This window comes from Homalodisca vitripennis, chromosome 4 (genome assembly GCF_021130785.1).
Source record: "Homalodisca vitripennis isolate AUS2020 chromosome 4, UT_GWSS_2.1, whole genome shotgun sequence".
Taxonomy (NCBI): Eukaryota; Metazoa; Arthropoda; class Insecta; order Hemiptera; family Cicadellidae; genus Homalodisca; species Homalodisca vitripennis.
Window position 1 is genome coordinate 170,175,043 of NC_060210.1, and position 24,417 is coordinate 170,199,459.

Below are 24,417 nucleotides of genomic sequence, written 5' to 3' on the forward strand. Positions count from 1 at the left end.
AATTTATTTTCCTTTGGACATCACAAAAATGTAAAAATGTTCTTAACTGTGGAGGCCACCAGCTACCAATCATTACAACAATCTGTATCGAGTAGCAACAGAAAAATGTGTTGCATTTCACTTCAGGTTTTATAAAAATGTTACCTACTAAAAAAACTACTACATATTAAAAGGTACTATTGTTTTGCTAAATATATTCTGATTGTTGCTTGTGGATGATTAACCCTTTGCGATCGGGAGGCCACAAATATGGCCCAAACTTATCTGTTGCTTAGCTCAGATATATATAGTCTCATATGGGTTGTTCTCTCAGCTCGCCGGGCCATGCCAGTTTCTTGCATAACCATTTATGTTACTTTTACTTACATTCAGATGATAGTATTTGATCTTCAGCTCTTTTGATTACTGAGATTTAAATGAAATTCTTAGTAATTACTAAATTTATCAGATTCAAGTTTGAAATTTTATTGATTGGTTATTTATTATTTGCTTTTAAACAAACCAAGTAATATGCAACTAAGTTATAGGTTGATCTGTTTTAAAAGGATTTTTATTTGTAGAAATCTGTCTAAATTAGGTCTCTAGTATCAACAGAATGTTTTCTTGTTCCCCATTTTGAGCTTTGTCACCACCAAATGCACTAGTCTTTTAATAAATAGATAGGATACGCTATGGTAGTTATAGTGACACTGACAGTCTGATAAAAATCATGTCTAAATAATGTACTAGAGTATGTGCTGTAAATAGAGATACATTAATTTAGTTACTTATTTGGTTGAGAGATTGCAATACTTTCCAGCCACAACTGGATAGGGATTGAATTTAATAACTGCGCAATATAGTGGGCCACACTTAATAGACTGGCAAGATGAACATCAAAACAGCAAGGGCCACTAGACAAACAACAATCCCAAACAGTCAAACAGAGTTGCCAACATAATAAAACTAATTTTTCCTGAAAAGAAAATAATAACACAATTTCCAGAGTAAAAGTTCCTTTTGTTTCTTAACCTATTGAGGAGTAGCTGACAGTAGTTCTAAAAGAGTAGTGACGGTTTTAACCTTCCATTATAGGTTTATTCATATAATCATTATTACTGCTGTTCACATTCTCTAGTGGCGTTCTTGTGTACTATTTTGACTGTAAAATGTTTAAGGTAATATTGCTGTAAGGTGCTGGCTCCTAGCGAAAGAATAATAATGAAAACTTTGCTGCCAATTTTCCATAGACAAACAAATAAACGTCAGAGAAATATTGGAAAACACATGTTGTGCTGAGAGAAAAAGCTGCATCTGTCCCTCGTCAGGTAGGCAGAGCTTAACAGCCTTTACACTTGCCAGGTCACCATTTCCAGCACCCTCTACTGGCAAGAGAAAATGGTAGAAGAAAACTAAAACGCTACTTTGTGTGCTCAAATACAATACAGAATCAGGGTAAAATCAAAGAAACTGCTTATGAATACACCAATTGTGAAGTAGCACTTTGTGTGTACCAGTGTTTTGAAAATTATTATACTTTGCCAAAATTCTTAAAGAAAACAAAGTGTATAGTTTTAACGCTTAGAAGGCGTAAATAATGTATTATTTTGGTAATTTTAATGTTTCAATAAATTTAGAACAAAAACAACAAAGTGTTTGTTACTCCCTGGAGTCCATTAATAAGTTTTGCTGACACTAATAGACCCTCTAGGTAGTTTGATAGTTATAACTGTCAGTACTCCTCAACAGGTTAAACATTTAAAAAACTACAGATTTTCAAAATTTCCCTGAAGATTTGTTGCTATTGACTCTTACTGTTGCTGTCACCTTGTTTTACAGTACTTAAATAAAGACAATATAGTGTATATGGAACAATTTAATTTGCTTTCTATCTTTGACTTTTTACAGGAAAAAATTAAATCTGTTTGTATGAGTAACCAATGGTAAATGTATTACCATGAATCATTGCACGGAAAATAAGTTAGAATAAGAGAGAAACAGCTTCTATGAGTCATAAGTAATTGCTTTATGTGAAAGTGGACCTAATAATTTCATATTATGCTAAAACATCTAAAAAATAGTTTGCTTTTGACAAATTTACATATCAATTTTATAATAAAAAATATCTCCGAACTTGTTAGCATACATCAGAGACATATATATATATATATATATATATATGAATCCCCTGCTGCTGTATACTAAATTAGACTTACAGACTATCATATTCCTGCCAGTCTCCACCAAAGAGAATAAGCACAGTGTAAATGAGTATGCACACTTTATTCAGCAAAGGAAAGTTACGACTGGCAACTCAGTTAGAAAAAGAAACTTCTTGGTGATGTAGTGAGTGTTTAGTGGTATTGTGTGTTCCATAGTGTATAGGGTTTACCACACAAAAGCCCTTGTGATACTATACGCTCTGCATGTGAATATTGATTTGGATTTACACTTCAGTCGCCTTCCTCCAAGGTGGCGTCTGACCTCTCACTAAGTAGACCGATGACTTCTCGGGTTATGGTCTGATTACGGAACATGGTCACCTGAGGAAGCATGTTCACAGAATTGGCATCCTTCGGGAGGATCTGCTATGTACAATGTGTGATGAGCAGGAGTGCTGATCACCTGCTCTTTGATTGTCCTGCAATAGCAAGGGAACGGTATGTCATTTTTGGTAGTTTGAAAAGGCCATTGAGGCTTAAGCGCATGACAATAGGCCCCATAGAAGAAGATTTGGGTTTATACTATTTAGACTTGTATTTATTTATAAATCAGGTAATATTTATTACTGACTGTCTTTATCTGTGAGTATGAAATAGTCATTTTCGAAAAGCAGTTCAGTTTAAAAGTAATTTAAGTTTCCTTAAATTTTTGATTTGCTGTGATATACTATTGGAAAATAATTTTGACTCCTGCTCACAAACGCAGGTTATAACAAGTAATCGAGAGTAAATAATATTTATTTTCAATTGAAGTAAACTGTATTTTATTATTAGACTCTCGGACTGCTGTTAAAAGCGTTTAGTCTAAAACTAATTAGGGTTTCCCAAAACTACTGATCTGATGACAGAAGGAGCTCGTTACAAATAATCGTGAGTAAATAAAATTTATTATCAAAGAAATAAAACTATATTTTATTATTAGGCTCTCAGGATGTTGTGAAAATTGGTGGAGGTTTTCCTAAACAACATGTAATTGTAACTAAATTCATGTTCGATTAATTAAAAACCATTCTTTTATTAATATGCTCTCAGATTGCAAGTATTCTGTCTAAAATAAACGTAGGTTTCACTAACTTTCAGAACTTAAGGTTTGTTATCATAAATACGTGACTAGTATTACCAAAGTTAAAGATGCTTTATGAGCGCTCACGTGATCTGAACTTAATTTGGGTACTACCTCGAGGGATGTTCTCTTTGTTTTCCGCCGGAATTGCGAGCTGGCGCCGACACCGAAGCCTGCATTGATGGCTAGGGGCATTTCCAGTTGGTACTTCTCCGACCGTTATCACTTTCCAGATCGTCCAACTTTCCCGATGTCAGATCACGTCGGAAAAACGAATAACACCCTTCGAAATAGTATCTAAATCAACGTATCTAAAGCAGCTCAATTACGTGAGCGCTCGTTAACTTTTAATATTTATAATACGTACGTAGGTATATTTACCTAATTATATAGACTAATAACACATAGTAGATAGGAACAAAGTGGCCTTCTTTCGCCGACATCGCTTCTTTTCGCCCAAACAAGAACCGATCGTCATAATGACATGCAATTTTCACAGTAAGTCAAATAAAGTCTGTTCTTTATAATAATGTAGTTTTGTAGGTCCTCTTCCAAAATAGTGGCCTTCGGATAGTATCAAAGTACCATTAAATTTGTCCTACTATAACAATGAGAGGCTAGTCCGCAAAATAGATAGATACTTCATCTAAATACCAAAATACGAATATCAAAAATTGAACACGGTGATTTGGTCCTTGCAGTGTTGGTAATTATGAAATCGTGGGTGTAATCACATCAATAGAACTTTTGGGATCCAATAACTTTTTGAGTCAACACATTAATAATCGAAATACAAAACCTCTCTAGACCTCTGGAAAATGACCGGGCTGAAGTTAACAGATGTAAGCTGTTTATTTGCTGCAGCCTACAGTTTCACTGCCCTCATAAAAGTAGTCTAGTCGAAACAAAAATACCCTGCCATTTCGTAAACCACTCAATTATTACATAGTTTATTACACTTTAATTTTAACAAGAATAATTAGAACTCAATCTTTTGAAAACTAATAATACGGTACATTTATTGGTGTCGTTACATATCAATAAAAAATACATAGTAATATATTAATACGTGATCCACTATATCCCCGTAACCAGATTTGATATATATTTTTATATACACTAAAATACAGTATTTTGTGTCTACTTCTCCGGGGTTACGGAGATATCGTAGCTCACCTATTATTGTAACTTTGACCTCTACAATTTTTAAAATCAGGGCCAACACTTTCAAATGTTTACATAATAGAAATTGCCTTAGATTTATGTCATTTATTTGAGAGAGCAGCAATATCTCAATAATTTATTGTAGCTGTGTGTTTATGATATCTGTGGTGTCATCCGCTAGATTTATCACACATTTGTTTTGATATAATTATTTTACTTCCTTACCTTAGAAATTCGTTATCCAATTTTAACAATTTGTGTGTGCGCGCGCGCGCGCGCGCGCGTGTGTGTGTGTGTGTGTGTGTGTGTGTGTAAAACTCAATGATTATATGTCGTTTTTAAGTGTTGGTTTTACCAAGACCCATTAGACAGTCAGTATTTGGAATCTAAATGGTTTTTCATTTTGGGCGGGTAGATGAAATAAAACAAGCTATGTATGATATGTTAACGAAATTTATTTTTCATGCGAAAGGCCCATGTATGCTATTATATATATGGAATATGACAGCGTTGAAATGTCCACCGCGGTTTCTCACAATGGTACGGATTTGAGTTGTCCAATTTTTAATTACTCTGCCGCATAAGTCTGGTTGAATTTGAGCGATGGCCTGGGTTATGTTGATCTTAAGTTCATCGGTTGATTGAAGCCTATTGGCATAGACCTGCGACTTCAGAAAACACCATAAAAGTCTTGGGGCGTCAAATCGCGCGATCTTGGTGGCCAATTCACGTCACCTCTGCGAGAGATAACCATACCCTCAAATCGTTCATGCAAAATGTTCATGGTGTCGTTCGCTGAGGGCCATGTAGCGCGTCCTGCTGAAACCACATGTAGTTTTCGTCCATATCATTCAATTTAGGCCAAAAAAATCCGTTATCATCGTTCTATAGCGTTCGCCGTTGACAATGGTGGCCTCACCAACGTTGTTTTTTTTTTTTAATATGGACCATTCACACCGCCAGCCCAAAATCCGCACTAAACAGTAACGTTTTGTGGATGCATCGCTACCAGGTAAACCTCGCGTGGGTTGGCGTAGTCCCATATACGTCAACTATGCTTGTTAATATAGCGATCCATCCAGAAATGTGTTTCGTCGTTGAAGATATTTTTTCGGGAGAAATTAGGGTCCTCTTCCAAACGCTGCAAAGCCCACTCGGCGAACAAACGGCGTTGTCTGTGGTCATAAACTTTTATCTCGTGGGTCAGTTGGATTTTGTCCGGATGCAGGCCTAAATCGAGACGCAAAAATTCGCCAAGTTTAAGTTTTCGAAAGGCCGAGTTCTTGTGAACGGCGAGGAATTGACTGCCTCGGGTTCCTCTGCACACTTTCACGGGCAGCGGCGACGTTCACGATAGATCTGCTGTTCCTTTAACGTCTGGGTGTAGGTCGGTTGTCTACCAAACAGGTCTTCTCGAATATAGCTAAGCTACCAAACGTTGAAGAGTTGACATTGAAGGGCCCCCGCGTCTGCCGTAAAATGGTCGCAACGCACGTAACGTTTTAACTATTGAATACTCATTTTGATAATTTAATCATCTGAACGTGCTGCTCAATCGTGTAACTTGTCGTGGTGAAATAACTTTTCTTTTATCTCATTTAGGCCTCAGCATCAGCTATGCCGGCTTCGAAGTGCACTGGTTTTTTTATTAAAGTAAGTACATGATTGGACCTCCCTGGGATTTGAACCCGTGATCTCTCAGTTAGAGAGCCGAGACTATAACCATTATAATTCTACGGAGGAGGACATGTGAAATAACTTGTCATTAAATGGCAGCACTCACTGAACAATACACTATTGAAACATCTGACACCAAAACAACATGGCCGCCACAGGCTGCCAAAATCTACCCGCCCAAAATGAAAACCCCTTTATATTATTAGTCAACTAGGTTCAGAATAAATCATCAAAATATTGTGTTGAAGTTTGAAAAAGTAAACACTGAAGTAATATTTTTGTCCTGTTTACATATAAAAAGATAACTTTGACGTCATGAATCCCGAGGTGCACTGTTATGTGGTTTCTTCTTTAGAAAAATTGCTTAATATGTTAGGAGTTGTTACTGACAACATTTTTTATCAAAGTAAACCTTCCAATACACGGGATTTCAATTTAGATGCATAATCTACCAATAAATAGTAACTCCATATAATGAAAAATAAAAACCCGTTAATAAAGTAACAGCATAAAGGGTTTTAATCACTACAAAAAAACCATATAAAAATAATACAGGGTTGAACAATACATAATTATAAAATTAGTTTTGACAAAACACATTTGATATAAACGTATGGAAATTTGTATTTGTTAATTATTTACCACATTCACCCCCTCTTGATAAGAAAATCTTCTAGGTATTTTGGTAGATGTCTATTTCTTGTAGTTCGTCTTAAAGAGGAGTAAACAGAATTATGAATTTTTTAGTTGGCTGAGGGGAATCAATGTTTTGTTGCGGAGCGTATGAACTACTTGTTTCAGATGAATGAGGATGTGGTGCAACATGACTACGTTTCAATGAAGAGCTACTTGTTACATCCATTATATACATATCCCGATTTGATATTTGTGGTACTTAAGAGATATTACTATCCGGTTGGTACACTACCAAAACAGATTGATCCATGTTATCTTTGAGAGTACATTGGTATTGCCTCCTTTCAGAGCTAGCTGTTTCAGGGAAACTGTCTTCTCATCTCCGTTATTGAGACGTATAGTTGCACAATTGGGATTTACATCCATTAGTTCGACCTCGTCTACCAGCGGATCGTACTTGCTCTGTCTTACATTTCTCTTCAAGAACACTTTTTCAGAATTAAGTAGCCAGGTTGGTAAAATTTGGCCGTTTCAAAATCTTCTGGAATGAATAAACATTTGTTTATGTGTTGTCACATTTGTAGCAGTGCATATTACATAATAGAATGTAAAGTATCATTTAAGACATAGCCTTCCAGATTATGCCGTTGTAACGTTCGATCTGGCCATTATCTTGAGGATTATATGGTGTAGTTCTGCTTGTCGCTATGCCTTTGTTGTTAAGAAAGTCTTTAAGAACTTTTGACATGAAAGAAGAGCCCCTGTCAGTATGAATTTAGAGGGTGGTAGTCCAAATAAAATAAAACAGGTAACATAACTTTTCCACCATTGTGCTCGACGTTATGTAATGGTGTGGATAAGCAAAAGAAAAACGTAAGAATTCATAAAAAAATCGTTAGTAAATATTTATTTTTGGAGTTTATTGGCAATGGTCCCTTAAAATCCATGTTCATCCTTTCAAATGGAGCAATTGATTTTATTAACTCTGTTTCTTGGGGTTTCTAAATTCTAGGCTTTACTTCTGCGCAGATTGAACATGTAGCAGCCATCTTATTTAATTCCTCCAAAGAATAAGTCAGATCCCGACTTCTTACTCAAGGTTGAGCATGGATTTATACAGTTTGTTTTTGCCTGTCAATCCACAAACTCTGGACAGTGTGTCAGCTATCTCATTCTGTTTACCAGGTCTGTAAACAATGTCGTATTTATTACATGCAAGTTCTAAGCGCCATCTAAATATCTTCTAGTTTTTCATTTCACTAGAGTTACTATTGTGAAACATGATTTTTTGGGTCGTTTTTCATAAACGGTCCTAACTTTACTACACCTTATAAACCTGGAATGAAAGAAAAATAAATTCATCTGTACCCCAGAGACGTTTGTGGCAGTTAAAAAGCCCTTTCTTCAAACAAATTTTCTTCACAACCCTGATATCTCTACAGTAATTTTCAGACAGATCCTTGAGACATGTAATCGCTGCTCACCTGTCCCGGGATCAGAGATAACGGTGACAAAGCTGCCATTGCGTTCATCTCTTATACCCTATAACCAACGTAACAACGTTTTACCACTACAAAAAAGGAAATTACGCGCTGTAATAAACTGTAAAAGACCCGACGCATTGTGCTAGACACAAACCCCAACATTTTATCTGACAGTCATGCAATAACTGTCCTAAAGATGTCTAACTCGATAGATCCTCACTATAGATCCACACTTCGAATTAATTCAGCATTGTAAAACGATCAGACAGCTGACGCTTTAATTTATATTCCTATACATCAAGATAACACCTCTCCATAATTTAGTATTAGCTTACATTCAGTGGGTACAAGAAGACTCTTCTTCCTCTTGCTGTTTAATTTGTAGTATTGTACATACTTCCCTATTATTTAAAATAGCTTCCGGGCCCCGTCGTCAACACGCTCCTTTCAAATAGACGTGAGGCGGGATCCAGTCAGGATCCCCGGAAGGCCCGAACCCCCGTAAAAATTGTACGAAAAACCCGGTTTGAGCATGGACCTTCTCAGGTTGTATCATTTAACACCTATTTTTGAAATGCGACCACTACCACCTTCATTGTGGAGCGGGAACATGTTTCATCTTTTTACGAGAAGGCTTCATCTTTAAAATTAGGGGCCGGAGAATTAAGAAAACAGCTGCAATATATGACCCTTGTAAGTGTAAATCAATAATGTAAATCAACCCCCATACTTCTTATGGCATCGCCAGTGTTATTACCTCTAATGATAAGAATGTCCACCTAGGCGTTGATGTCATTAGATCCCTTCCACCTAACACAGGCAATGGGAAGTACATTTTAATTTCCACCCCCCCCCCCCCCCACCCCCCCCCCCCCCCACCCCCCCCCCCCCCCACCCCCCCCCCCCCCCACCCCCCCCCCCCCCCACCCCCCCCCCCCCCCAATGATCATTGGTGCAATCTAAATTTAAAATTAGGCAATGACGTCTTCTATGCAACCTGCATTACACTACTGATCAAGCACTTTACAATAACAATTTTCTAAATTTTAAATGTAAACAAATGTTTCTGCCTCTTTGATGAACTTCAGCTGGAAGTATTAACAGCTGTTAAGTATCAGTTCGCTTTGTATTACGTGTCGTAGTGCAGTCTGTCGGATCCAATATAAAACACTCCAACATCAAGAACAATTTATAATTAAAAAATTAATTAAATAAACTATTTAAATTGAACCAAATTGTGAATCTGAACCATTCTCGAATCCCCTTCAACACACACACAAAAGTTTGTCAAAATCGGTCCAGTCGTTTAGGAGGAGTTCAGTCACATACACATGAACACAAGAAAATATATATATAAAGATGCAGAATGTTTATTTAGAATGTCAAGTAGATATACTGATGGCGAGAGAAAAGAAGAGACCTGGCCCGTGCCGGCGCACAGCTGTGTACTAGTGTGTTGCCCGCGCGGTAATTTTCAGGCGCTTCGCCCCACAGCCAACCCTGCGAATTGTTTATCATAGCAATGGAACAGTGAAACAATAATGGAATTACGAAACAAGGCGCGGCAACATACTAGTAGTAGCGCCTGCAAATTTCAGATAGGCCAGAATCCAGGTCTCTTCTTTTCTCTCGCGATCAGTACAGTAAATCATTATGATGTTATTCGACAAATGAGTATGTGGCAGCACACTGGAACAATCAATCAATGAACATAAATATCCATCCCTATTTTGTCCTGTGTAAAAGTAATCATATCCTCATGTATCAAAGAGAATCTGAAAAATTATGTTTATTTAGTAACATTATTTGAGTCTAAATATTTAATACATCTTTAAATGTTGAATTAATTCAAATTAAATAAATTGGAACAACTTAATATGTATTATCAAATTTATTCTACAATACATAGGGAACTGAATGAATTTTAAAAATGAAATTAACCCCTTTATTTATAGAACTTGCATTACAGAAACTCTTTTACATGTAATCTAAAGACTGTTCCAAATTTTAATAACCTGCCAACCAGTAATAATATAGACTAGATCTCTCATCTACAAGTTTATTTAATTATAAGATTTCTTATCTTTTGTGTGGCAATTCTGAACTAACATCTACAATCAAGATGTTCTTATGATGATCAAAATTATTTAACAATTCACTTGATGTACAACATTACAGTATTACAGAATATTGTACTCAAAATTCATTACTCATTTACAATTACAGGATCACCTCAAAGATGTATAGACAGGGCAAAGTTAGCAATCCCAGCTACCGGACAGTATTTTACTTCACTTGACGTGTGGAATTTTGACATTCGGACAACTCTTGTGCAGTCTAAATTCACAAGGTAGGAACACCGATGTAAACCTGTACAATACCAGAAATGCTATCTACATTCTCCCAGCATATTATCTGAAGCAATACGAGCAGAAACCTTCATACATGGGAATGAAGCTCTGCAACCTACCACCCTAACAGCTGGCCAAAAGAGGTAACTGACCTGCAATATTTGCACTAGAGGAGTTTCTACAAAAGACTTTAAAACCCTGCTTTTGAATTTTTGACACTATAATATCAATGCTTGTAAATAAAGATGTTCTCATTCTCATTCATTGATATTAAATAAAACACATTCTGTATTTAACACTCTCCCTAAGATCATCATCTGACGTTTCCGTTATCACGGGTCGTCGTACACAGCCTCCTCCACTTTTGTCTGTCATTCCAGGTCTCCTCTTCCTCCACCTGCATTTTCTGTAGTCCCCTTCTCTCTATGTCTTTCCACACTTGGTCCTCCCATCTTCCTCTCGGTCTTCCTCTTTCCTCCTTCTCCAGTGCTATTCTCCCTAATATATCATGTGTAAATTACCTGGATTATTTTGTGGCAGAAAACCATTATCTGGACTAATAGTATAGTTTCAGACAATAGGGAAAGATCAGAGTTTTATGTCCAGTAGTCAGTATTAAACACTATATACACCTCAAACAATTAAGTGATCATTTCTATTGACTGGTGTAGGATAAATATAAATAATATGAGTGAGTTATACTTTGCCCACAGATAAAGGAAACATCTTGATAAGGAAGATAAGTAATTTTTTTTTATTCTGAAATAGTACTGTTAAAGATAAATACTGCTGATTTGCTTATCAGACACAAACAAGAATGAGATAAGAAAAATGCCTTTTTCTAATTATCTGAACTTAGTGTATCAGCTTAAATATTGATCAATTGATTTTTTGTGGTTGTTCTGTTTAGTTTTCATCGTAATGGCGGGTTTTGTATAGTCTTTGTCTGATACAGAAGTCAGTAGAGTGGTCACTTCGATAGAATAAGGTATTTCCAAAGGGGATGTGGGTAGACGCTTAGCTGTTGGTCATTCAGTGGTTTCAAGATTGGGAACCAGGAGCAAGGCTCTCTTCGCAGAAGACCAGGACAAGGTCGAGGTCCACCACGTACATAGAAGACAGATTTTTACAAGATAATCCACTTTGTAATCGGTTTTCAACTGCTAGAGAACGTAAAAATGATCTTAGTCAAGCAACTGGTACTCATACTCAGACTTGTGAGAAACTGACTCCAGGAAAATGAAATGAGGTCTAGGAGACCTGTCCAAGTGCTTTGATTGTTGCATGTTGTAGAGAGTAAGATTGCAGTTCCCAAGACACAATAGGCGTTGCAGTTGAGGCAATGGCGAAAGTAATATTCACAGACAAGTCAAAATTCACAATTTTTTGTAATGACGGCCGTGTCATCGTATGAAAAAAAAAAGAAATTAGCTGTTTGTTAACTGATTCCTAAATATAAGGGTTCTGTTTGGTGGAGGCTCAATATTAGCAGTTATCTCAGCCAGAGGAGGTAACACACATTGAGTGTGCAATTTGAAAGAAAGATTATCATTTCTTACATTTGAAATTTAAAAAGAGTTTTTTTTGTGTTTTGGATGATTTTTAACCAACTAACCAAGTTAAAATTTCAAAATTAAAAAAAAAAAACTTATTCTGTGTTTGACTACTAATATAAGACTTTAAACACACAAAAACAATTGTTAGATATCAAACAATAAACTAAGTACAAACTATTAAAAAAGTGATCCCTTAGTTGTTTTGAGGTGTGTATATTTTGTAGCTTAAGATGCAACTGCCAAATGTATCACAATTTAGTTAATGTTCTCAATATTATAAATCAAGGTAACTGGAATGAAAAACAATAATTATCACAACACACTTTATTGTATATTTAATCTTTTCTACAGACCATACATTCAGAAGTATTCCACATTCAAGATGAATATAACTTGATTAAAACCAAAAAACTTTTCTGTTTAAACTCACTTCCTTATCAACATTGAGACGCTGGGTAGCTAAAGTGTTAAACACATTCTTCGCCTAATCTTTTTATTGGTCTTCATACAAACGTTCTTTACATTTTACTATGATCAGATGTGGCAGTGGAAGATCTTTCAATAGCATCAACTAAAACAGTCTTAAAATATTTTAATCCAATATTATGACTTATTTAGGCCAACACTACACTTTTATTAATTATTGTCTAATAAATTAGCTGTAGTCAAGTCAATTTCTTGTGGCAATATACTAAAACTTAAAAAACAATTACTTAATATACTTATCTTTATTTTTTTTACTTATTTAACTTCTTCATTTTACATTAAAATATTAAAAAAAAAATATTTAATTTATAGTGTTTGTGTAGACAATATGGGTACACAATAAATTGTAAACCAAATAACATTATTATGTTGATCTTTTAAGATCCAACAAAAATTAATGTTTTTACAAATATTCAATGATCAGAGATATAATATGAGTAAAGTTAATTATGTATTATACATTTTAGTATTGTCAGGGTTTTAAACATTTATCTTAATTTCAATAGAGCTGATATTTCTGAAGATATAATCCTGTTAATCTAGTCCCAGTTGTGAAAATGAAATATACAAATTTCTGTTATAATTATGAACTGATAACATTATTTCAGTTAAACTGTGCTGTGTGCAAGTAGCATTTTTACTCATTTTACTATTTTCTATGTAATAAATAATAAATCTGTACATTTTGGCTAATATTGATCTGTTATACAGAGTAAAGCGCTAGGTCGGATTTAATAAATTCTGTGAATTGGTGTTATCACTCTAGAAAGGCACAACACACATTCCTTACAAACAAAAATCGCTAAGTAATACAATTTTTGTCCATTTCAAAAAGTAAATTTAATCCACTTCATTTTTTCACCCCTAATACAAGATATTGTGTTTCCCAAGAGATTCTGGAAAAATTACATAGATTATCTAATGTTATGTTAGTCTAATTTGTATAACACTCTATATGTCTCATTTTAATTCGAAATGAAAGTCCTAACAATAGGCACTTCTATAATCACCAAATCTTGTAATGGAAAATTTTATATAAACAAGAGTTAGCATACAAAGTAAAAGAGAACATCTTGATAAATTTTGTTTGGTACATCAGAATTTATGTGATATTTTACTATAAAATTACTTATTTTTACAGGTTCACTAATTTAATTCAGAAGGTGGCAAGCAGGCTTCTTTAAATTTCGCCATGGGACAAAGTAAACACAACTTTTAATTAATATTTCTATTTCATTTTCCAAACAAATTTTACTACCAGATGTCTCATTTTTTTATTTAAGTCTTCCAAATACTCGTGGAACAGCCACTCTGAAGCCCTTTCTTCTACTTTTTGCATCAATTATGACTTGTGCTTGTCGCTTAAGGAATCCTCTAGTTGGAATTTCATCTTCATCTTCAGGCTCACTTGTTTTTTCTGGATGAACTTCAAACGTCTGAGGATAGATTGGTGCATCAACTTTTATAACACGAACAGTCAGCTGAAAACAAAATTTAATGAGTTAAGTTTGATAAAATTTATGCTTTTTGTATGTTCAAAAAGATACAAAACTGTAAAACTTTGTCGTCATTTAGAAATAAAGCACCCAGAACACAAAAGTAAGTCAGTAAACTATTTTAAAATTAAACTAGGTGAGCTCAAATCATCACAAAAGGTTATTTCAAAACATTCTGGTATAAATGTAAATGAAAATGCAACCCTTTACTTCTTATGAGGTATCGCAACTTGTTGCAAAATGTGATAAAAACCATACAATTGCAGAAGAATTTATAGTACCATCAGCAGTAATTCTTTGCAAAAGAATGTTGAGTGATGCAGCCGCTAAGCCAGTAGCTACTGTCCCACTCTCAAATAATAGGAATTACAGATTTGCCTAATAACATTGAAAATACCATATTGGTTAGGATTTGCTTATGAGACATGTTTGCTCTTCAGTTGGATGAGAGCACAGACATATCAAAGAAAGCAGCCATGTTGGTTTTTGATCGATATTTATGGGAAGACCAGTTGTTCGAAAGATTTTCTTTTTTATGTGAACTACTCCATAGAACAACAGATGATATTTTCACTGCATTGAATGTCTTTCTTTGTTAAACATGACATTGACTGGAGGAAATGTGTGGGTTTGTCTACGGATGGAGCAACATCCATGGCTGGATACAAAACAGGTCTTCAAGCTTGTATCAAATCTGTAGCTCCTAACATGAAATAGTCACACCTAGAGCACACCTATTAGCATTCATCGAGAGACCTTAGTAGCCAAGAGATTGCCTGAAATGTTGCAGAAAGTTCTTAACGAAGTAATTCAAATTATTAACTGCATTCAAACTCGACCTTTGCAGTCCAGATTGTTTGCTTTGGTGTGTAAAGAGATGGGTAGTGAGCAAGAGCAGAAATAAGATGGCTCTCTCGAGGTGGATCTTGACAAGGTTTTTCGAGCTTAAAGATGAGGTCAGACTCTTCCTTATTGATACCAAGTATGCAGATTTACAGACTTTTCTTGGCTTTGCATAACTGCCTACCAAGAACATTTGATGTGTTTGAACAGTTGAATGTTTTGAATCTAGATTTACAAGGTAACAATGTAAAAACATGTTCAAAGTTGAAGATAAAGTTAGTGCAATGGTTAAAAAGTGTCAGTTGGGGGCAACAGGAGTCGATGCTTCCAAATTTATAGGAAACATTCCCTTATTCCACAATGTTAGACACATCTTTAGGAAATTAAATTTCTGGTATAGTTATTGCTGGGTCCTTAATTTAATTTTGACATGGTGATGATTTTGGTCAATGTCATAAATATGGTAATTTAACCACAAGCAAATTTTGAAACTTATATTAGCATTTTATTTACTCCTATAGAGTATTAAAAATAATACTATTATAATTGAATAATGCAATAAATCTGAGAGATGAAAAATATCAAAATTTCTACATGTCCAAGTTCTAATAATATGCAATGGAACAATCGTACTTTATACCTCTCTCATATTATTTTCAATAACAACCATCTCCAGAGTTGCAGTGGCAGATGACACTTGCATGGTTTACTATGGATATTTCTGTGCCATGCAATCGCGCATGTAAGGGTGACTCTGCCATGTCAGAAAGAGTGTTTATTGCAAAAACATTCATAAGAGCCATAAATAGAGCAGAACCAAATACCCCATTACTCCAAGTTTTGCAGGCTTGATTTGGTCACAATACCAAAAATTTATTCAATAGAATTAGCAATTGTAACATCGAAAAACGCTAAGTCAAAACTGAATCCTCAATTACCTAACTCGACTGAGGAGGTGACTTTCAGTACTTATTACATTGCCTGGTTTTGCATGAAAAAGGAATAGATTACAGGGACATATTATTATTTTTAACTTTTTACTAGAAGAAACTTGTTTTCAAAACAAAAGTTAATAAATATTTGTCTATAGTAAAACCAAAACGTATTTTGTAACTTAATTTAATAATAGGATGATTGTGTTTGATATGTTATATATTAACTGGTTGTTGCTTGGTATAACTTTGGAAATTGGGATTAAAAAATAAATAAATTAAATTGAATAAACACATAAGGTTGATTGATTTTTTTTAATAACTTAAGTTTTGACTTAAAGGAGTAGAAATGCACTGATTGAAATACAGGAATACCATAATTTTCAAACTAAGAATTTTAATAAGACATAAAATAATAGATAAAAAATCTGTACTATTGACTGTAATATTACAGTAGTAATTAATTTTTAAGCTTAAAACAGAAAATATGTAAAAAAAAGATAGAATATCTTGCATTAAATAAAGACCATATGTCCCAAAATTCAATCTAATGAATAAAGATTAGAGTTGTTGGTGTTCGTGTGTTCAAGACAATTTCAATAAATGTTGGATGATTAGAACTTACTCTTTCTATTTCCAATTGTTCTTCATCTTTTTTCTCAATGTTTTCAAACAGGCTGTGAAGTTTCAACTTTAAAACATTAACTGTCTCTTCTGAATCATCAATCTCCTGTGTTGAAGGTGGAACTGACAGAGGCTCATACTCCTATAACCATTTTCAGATTTATTTACCTTGTCAATAGTAGTTGTTTTCAAAATTGGCATTCTAAAAAATAATTAATAACCTAATATTTAGTATCTATTCATCATATTACATCAAAGTTCTTTGTTACTATTAATTAATTAACAGTCAGGCAGTGTATTATAACTTTGATGTGGTGAGTTTGAAGATTTATTTATACAATATGAAACTGTTTTAATGTTGAGTTTAGCTCCAATTCACCTTCCTCTTAGTGCAGCGTATGGAATCTGAGTTGGATTAACTCAACATTTACATTGGATCAACCCTTCCTACCATAGCTATGTTATATGTTATTACGATTTCACTTTGTAGCTTTCCAAGGCATAAATAATAATACTCTATACAAGTCAGAAGTATGTTGGAAATAATGTGTTGCTTTTTGTATAATTTAATTCTTCAGGTACCCATATAACTTTATAATAATGTATGAAATGTTATACATTGTTAATTGTGAAATTAAACCTTTGTTAGAGTACTATTTAAGAATAATGTTTGTCTCAATGAGGCTCTTGATGTACTAAAGGTGAAGTATTTGTTATGAATGATAACTTTTAAATCTTTAGAGTTATCACATACAATATGACATGTGGTCCGAATGACCGTTTTTACCATTGAAGTAAAGTACTACAAAGTATCCATACCTGTAGCATTGAGCACATAGTAAGCAGTCGTGCTTTAATTTGAAGTATCTGTTCTCGGATATGAGCAGATTCTTCATCCAACTTTTCTTTTTTGTCAATTTCATTCTGTATGGCAATTTTTAACTTTTCTACTTCTTCCTCATTTCTGAAAATATAATAAATTAAACCTCCTTTACGTTTTCTTCCTAAACTATATATTACCTGAACTAATAAACAAGGGTCAACAGATTGAAGAGGCCAAAGCACAGACAAAAGACAAAGACTGCTGTTGTGTTTGCATGTTGTTCTTATTGAAGAGAAGTAATTTCTCTACCAAGTAATAATCCCCAAACTTATTTAATTTAACATTTTAACTACTATACCCATAGTATCTACAGAGACAAGTGCGTTCTTCTGTAGACTAATGTTTTTAAGTGTGTTGTCTTGCACTGGATTACGGCCATAGGATTTACATGCTGGTTATTTTCTTCTCAGGACTTAACAGTTTCTAAACAGCCTCCATCTGGAGACTATGCATATAAGAACTACATTTTTAAAATGTATTTAAATATTATTAACTGCCTGAAAAATCCGAGCACAGTTTTACAGGCTCGAATCAGAGTTATTTGTGATACCAGGAAAACTTTTCCTTTGGAGCTGACAACCTATACTAGTAGTGGAAATTTGATTTGACACATTACCAGTATTATTAATTTTATTGTGTATCTCAATATTTTTGTAATGTCATGCCAAAGCAATCTATACACGAATGGATTTTTAGAACTTATTTACTTATAAGAGAGTTGTAACTTTTAATTCAGTCTATTCACTAAATACTTTAAAAAATAACTTCTTTTTAACCCCATTGTATATAAAAAATAGAGGTGTGACTCAAAAGTCATATTTCCAATTTTATTTTATAAAGTTCAATTAATGTTAAGTATTACACATTTGATTTGCCTAAAAATGTTGTTATTATTCTTTATGAATATGATACAGTTATCCATATTCATGACATATTGCGTTCTATATTATTATTAGCTGAATGTTAGCGAAGCCTATCACTCGAAAGGCTAGAACAATTTTATTTCTGTCTGTCTGCACAATATTTTGTTATTATTCTTTATGAATATGATACAGTTATCCATATTCATGTTCTATATTATTATTAGCTGAAAGTTAGCAAAGCCTATCACTCGAAAGGCTAGAACAATTTTATTTCTGTCTGTCTGCACAATATTTTGTTATTATTCTTTATGAATATGATACAGTTATCCATATTCATGTTCTATATTATTATTAGCTGAAAGTTAGCGTAGCCTATCACTCGAAAGGCTAGAACAATTTTATTTCTGTCTGTCTGCACAATATTTTGTTATTATTCTTTATGAATATGATACAGTTATCCATATTCATGTTCTATATTATTATTAGCTGAATGTTAGCGTAGCCTATCACTCGAAAGGCTAGAACAATTTTATTTCTGTCTGTTTGCACAATATTTTGTTATTATTCTTTATGAATATGATACAGTTATCCATATTCATGTTCTATATTATTATTAGCTGAAAGTTAGCAAAGCCTATCACTCGAAAGGCTAGAACAATTTTATTTCTGTCTGTCTGCACAATATTTTGTTATTATTCTTTATGAATATGATACAGTTATCCATATTCATGTTCTATATTATTATTAGCTGAAAGTTAGCAAAGCCTATCACTCGAAAGGCTAGAACAATTTTATTTCTGTCTGTCTGCACAATATTTTGTTATTATTCTTTATGAATATGATACAGTTATCCACATTCATGACATATTGCGTTCTATATTATTATTAGCTGAATGTTAGCGTAGCCTATCACTCGAAAGGCTAGAACAATTTTATTTCTGTCTGTCTGCACAATATTTTGTTATTATTCTTTATGAATATGATACAGTTATCCATATTCATGTTCTATATTATTATTAGCTGAATGTTAGCGTAGCCTATCACTCGAAAGGCTAGAACAATTTTATTTCTGTCTGTTTGCACAATATTTTGTTATTATTCTTTATGAATATGATACAGTTATCCATATTCATGTTCTATATTATTATTAGCTGAAAGTTAGCAAAGCCTATCACTCGAAAGGCTAGAACAATTTTATTTCTGTCTGTTTGCACAATATTTTGAAAGCAAAGTGACCTGAAAATTTTGCATAAAGCTTCATTTTTGTATAAGGAACATTGAGTTTGATGATGATACACTCCATGAGATTTAGTTGAACGCTAGTGTACATTTTTTACTTTGGTCTTATGAGTAAAAACATCTACAATCATAATGGCAATGAGAAACTAAAACAATAACAAATTGTATGATTGTAAAATAACTTATTACAATCGCATGACATTTTGATATGTGGAGTAGTTTATTAGACTTTAGTTAAATTCTATCAGGTTCTTTTGTTGCTCTATTGTATCTGTTTATTTATATATGGGTAAAATAGAGTTTGATGTTTGTGCATGTCCCTCCATGGGATTTGGTTGATCTTCAACAAAGCCCACACCGATATCTTGAGAATGAAATGAGCTATAGAATTGAAATTCTGTCTGCAACTTCAGCAAAGCCTGTTATATGATAGGTGGTGTGGTTTACTCCTACTTTGTTTAAAAAAAAAGTATAATACCTTCAGTCCGCCAGGCTAAATGCATAGCAGCTATGGCCATAGACTAGAGAGGATTGCATGAGTAAAATCACAGACTGCATGTGTAAAATCACCAGTCTACAGGAAAAAACATGTTCAGCTTAGATTCTACAAGTTAAGTCTACTTAGCTTCAAAAACTCTAGTCTTCAAAGTGGCGAAATTTTGAGAAAAAAATAGAAACAAAAAAGTTAACAAATATTATCTTGGGGTTTTTCCATATGCAACAGTGAAGGTCTGTTATCTGAAAGGTTATCAAAGAGATGAAAGTAGAACTTCTAACTGAGGAAATCACAGGGACAGACAAGGAAATGTGGAATGGCTTAGCAGTGAGTTGTTTTATTGTGTAAGTTTTGTCCACTTGTATTATAATTTGTTTTGCTTATTGTTGTATAGCCCTTATATTGAAGAAATTAATATTAGATATGTATTATTAAAAGATAAAAATTGCAAGAGTAAAATAGCTTAATATTTACAGAAAAACATGTAACTTGATTTTTGTTTATGTTGCGAAATAATTAAGATGAAAATTTTGAACTAAAGCAGACAGTTGCCATTTGAAACTGTTATTGGTTGAGAATGGCTAATGAACTTATTTGAAAAACTATTTAGAATTATGGCAGTTGTCATGTTCCAAGCTTGCACTATATTGCATAAGCCCATGTGTATACACCCATTATTTTTCAGAAATCATGTGATTTTGGGTTCTGTAGGCAATGATCAGCAACAATTTCTCTTGATTTTGACACTTCTATGAAATCTATTTTTAAAATCCTTGTTACATTTTTATGATATAATCCACACATACAAGATGTGGTTATTAAATAACGAGACATGCGTTGTAAATAATTGTATTTTTAGTTTATACATAATCACTTATTGTCACCTTCAATATACAATCCTTCTCTATCACTACAACGCTTCATGCAAATTTTCCATTGTTAGAAACAGTTCTGGAATCTTCTGTCAGCTCCTTCATGACACCTGCCGCTTTCTCTCTTACAGTTTCCACAGGCCCAAATCTTGTCCCTTTTAATTCAGATTTCACCTTAGAGAACAAGTAGAAGTCACGTGGTGCAAGATCTGGTGAATAAGGTGATGTTCTAACAATGTGGTGCTGTACTTGGCTTGGAACCTCTTGACAGATAACGCGGAATGAGCTGGCATGTTGTCTTGGTGGAGAACCCATGATTTGTCCTTCCACATTTTGGGACGTTTTTTCCTTACTCCTTACTTCTAGTGCATGGATTAGGACTTCATTTTTAGATCATAAGTAAAAACTACGTTTCATCTCATTATCGTTTCCATAAAATTTTGGTCATTTTCAATTGTATACAAAGTGTCAGTACAAAACTTTTTGCAAGTTTCTTGTTTTTTAAATGTTAGAAATTTAGGCACTATTTTAGCACACACTTTTTGCATGTTATAATTGTCATGTAAAATTTGCCGTACATAATCTTTATTAATACCTACAGTTTCACCAATTGCCCAAATACTTAATCGATGGTTAGACCGAATCAAATTATCGAGTTTTTCAACATTTTCATCCGTTTTTGACGTTGAAGGGACATTGACGTGGTCATGAATCATCTTCAACGTCTATTCTTTTTTTAAGTATATTATTATTTTTAAGTAAGTTTCAGTAGCAGCTCTTCCAAGTTTAAAGTGAAATTTCATAATAATTAGTTGCTCTACTACTATACTAACCATTTTATCCGTCAGAACAAAAATATAACAATAACGCAAACATATGCTCTTACTAAAATATAGTGTTGTTTACTAAAGAGAAAGGTTCACACTAAACATCTGCTGATTAATGGTGGGTGACGCGTTCCTTCATGATCCATAGCAGCACTGGTTTCGTTATTTAATAGTCACACCTTGTACTCTAGTGACTGCTTATTTTGCTACATTAGTTCCATACAATGGATTAAAATGACTGCAACAATTAAATAGTACTTATGAGTAAAATAGTTTGTTACTAATTTTGAAATATAAAATTTCACCATAAGATGTTAGGGGTAAAAGTACTTTCATGGAGCCATAATTCTCCCCTCACCACTGTCACCCCAAGGGCTTCTGTTGCTTAAACAAAATAATGATTTCAATAAAGCCTTAGAAGCCATTTGATCAAACATTTGAACATAGAAACTCATAAGTCTTACTCAGCTTGAATAGGTTTTCTTTTGAGTTGTTTGCCTCCCAAGGAACAATTCGCTCGAAATGGTGAATCAGAGAATAAGCCACAAGATCAGGCTGGATCATAGTAACATCCAAGAGCAGTGGAAACTCATTTAACAATAATGTGAACTAACAAAATATACACATTAATAAGATATAGGAAAATTGCCATCCAATGATTAGGGTTACAACCTTACATGACTGGTTTATAACATTCAGCTATATTGAGATTACTCAATTATGAAGGCATTTTAAACCATTTTAATGTGCATAAAAACGGGAATAATTCAGTGCTGAGCAGGCAATAGGGCTAGTAATAATTAATATTGTAGCATATCATAATATGGCATTGTAACATTCTAATCAATCAATAGTCTAACAACAGAATAGAAGAAAAGTAACTACAGGTAATTGAATGTCCTTACTGTTCTTTGTCTTTCACTTGTGCAAATTTGAAAGCTTCAAGTTCAGCAAGCATCATGTCTTTTCTAACTTCCAATTGTTTCTTTTCTTGCTCAGTTGTGTTTTTAAGGAATGTAAGTCTCTTTCTTGTCTCAATTTGTGATAGAAACCGTTGGAGCACATCTTTGGTGTCAGTTACTCCTGCATTAAACACATGTTTTGTTATATTATGAATCTTCTTTTGAAGTTATAAAATTAAGAATTTTTACAATACATTATAGTGATAACTGTGATAAATAGTATACAAAGTATACGAGTGCAATCACTACTCATAATTGTCTATTATTTATAACTGTCTATAAACTAATTACATGTAAATATATTATATAAATATTAACTAGTTAGTTAACCTGTTGCTTCTTTCAGGGTAGTGAATGCTTTTTCGAGATTCTCAACAGTTTGTGAAGTCTCATCTGATGGAGGATGTGTCATGTCTGTGGATGTGACAGTGTCCTGGTGCAATAGAGGTCTTCCTGTGGGAAATATTCTACGCTCCAGACGCTCTAACTCAGCCTTGCGCTCATCCACACGCATCCTGTGCCAACGTCAGTCATCAGTAAATTCATACAGTAAATTATTACAAGTAATGATAATTTATATTTCCTAAGGGTTACATACGGTATTCTTACTTGAGTTCCATGAGCTGCCGCTCTCTAGATTTCCCAGCATTCATGACCATTACTTCTTGGCGAAGCAACATGCCTTTAGTGCTATCCCGAAGATCCAAAGCATCTCGATTTATGGCCTGTGGAGTATTATAAAATGTAACTTATTATTTGAAACATTCAATATGTTTTGGTATATAAGCAGCAGACAATATCCATATTTACCAACAGAAATTCAACATTTTATACAAATAGATCATGAATAAATACAGGAGTTGGAAGTTAACTAACTTAATTATTATACATAATTCTAAAAGAATATAAGAGTGCTTTGAAAAATCAAATATAGGTTTGCTAAATGAATTTCAGAATAGGGCTCATTTTACAGTCCCTAAAAAGCATTATGAATTGCTTCATACTGTATTTGGCATTTTAGCCATCAAAATATATATATATATAAATTCTTAACGTCTTGAAGTGTGTTGCCTAGTGGCTTAAATAGTCTCCTAAAGCAGTTTCCAAAGAAAACTACAATTGTTTAATGCATAATATTTCGTTGTATTACAACTTTGTCAAGTACACTTGTAAAACTTGTTTTATTCTGTGTATGTTTTACAAGTCTACTTAACAAAGTTGTAATACAACGAACTATTGTATATTAAACAATTGTAGTTTTCTTTTGAAACTGCTTTAAGAGATTATGTATATATAAATTGATATACCTATATATATTGAGATTAAAATGTAATTCATTTTTACTAAAAATTAAGTAAAGGCAGTCAAAGTATGGTATAAACCTTCTTGTTTTAGATAATTGGCATTGTACTGTCTTTTCCGCCTTATAGTGAGACTTCTTGAAAATTTAAATTCAATTTAGAAAATTCATATCCAAATGAAACAATTCATGTGTATCATTGTGTCATTTTTTTAATGAAATAAAAATTAAATGGATTTTCATAATAGTTGTTATGTCTAGGCCTTTTTATGAAGTTATTTATGAAGTTAGTTATCCTCATAAATTGTGTTTTAAATCAAACAAAATCAAATTTTTTAAAGTAAATATAAATATTTATTGTGTTGAACAATCTTAAAGATTTTAGTTTAAAGCATTCACTGTGGGTAGTTATAAAACATACTGAAGTACATAGATTTAAAAACAGAATGTACAATTTCTGAT

General features: G+C 33.5%; 1 protein-coding gene across 1 annotated transcript in view; it reads right to left on the reverse strand.

The window, feature by feature from the left end:
- Window positions 1-13,616: 13,616 nt before the first annotated feature.
- LOC124361293 (outer dynein arm-docking complex subunit 3) overlaps window positions 13,617-24,417 on the reverse strand; it is a 31,832-nt gene continuing 21,031 nt past the window's right edge. The window contains exons 6-11 of the mRNA XM_046815340.1: window positions 23,265-23,380; window positions 22,986-23,170; window positions 22,599-22,776; window positions 17,333-17,477; window positions 16,515-16,655; window positions 13,617-14,099 (exon numbers count right to left, since the gene is read on the reverse strand). Of these exons, the coding sequence (XP_046671296.1) occupies window positions 13,893-14,099; window positions 16,515-16,655; window positions 17,333-17,477; window positions 22,599-22,776; window positions 22,986-23,170; window positions 23,265-23,380 (972 nt within the window). The 3' untranslated portion in view covers window positions 13,617-13,892. The remainder of the gene's footprint in view (window positions 14,100-16,514; window positions 16,656-17,332; window positions 17,478-22,598; window positions 22,777-22,985; window positions 23,171-23,264; window positions 23,381-24,417) is intronic.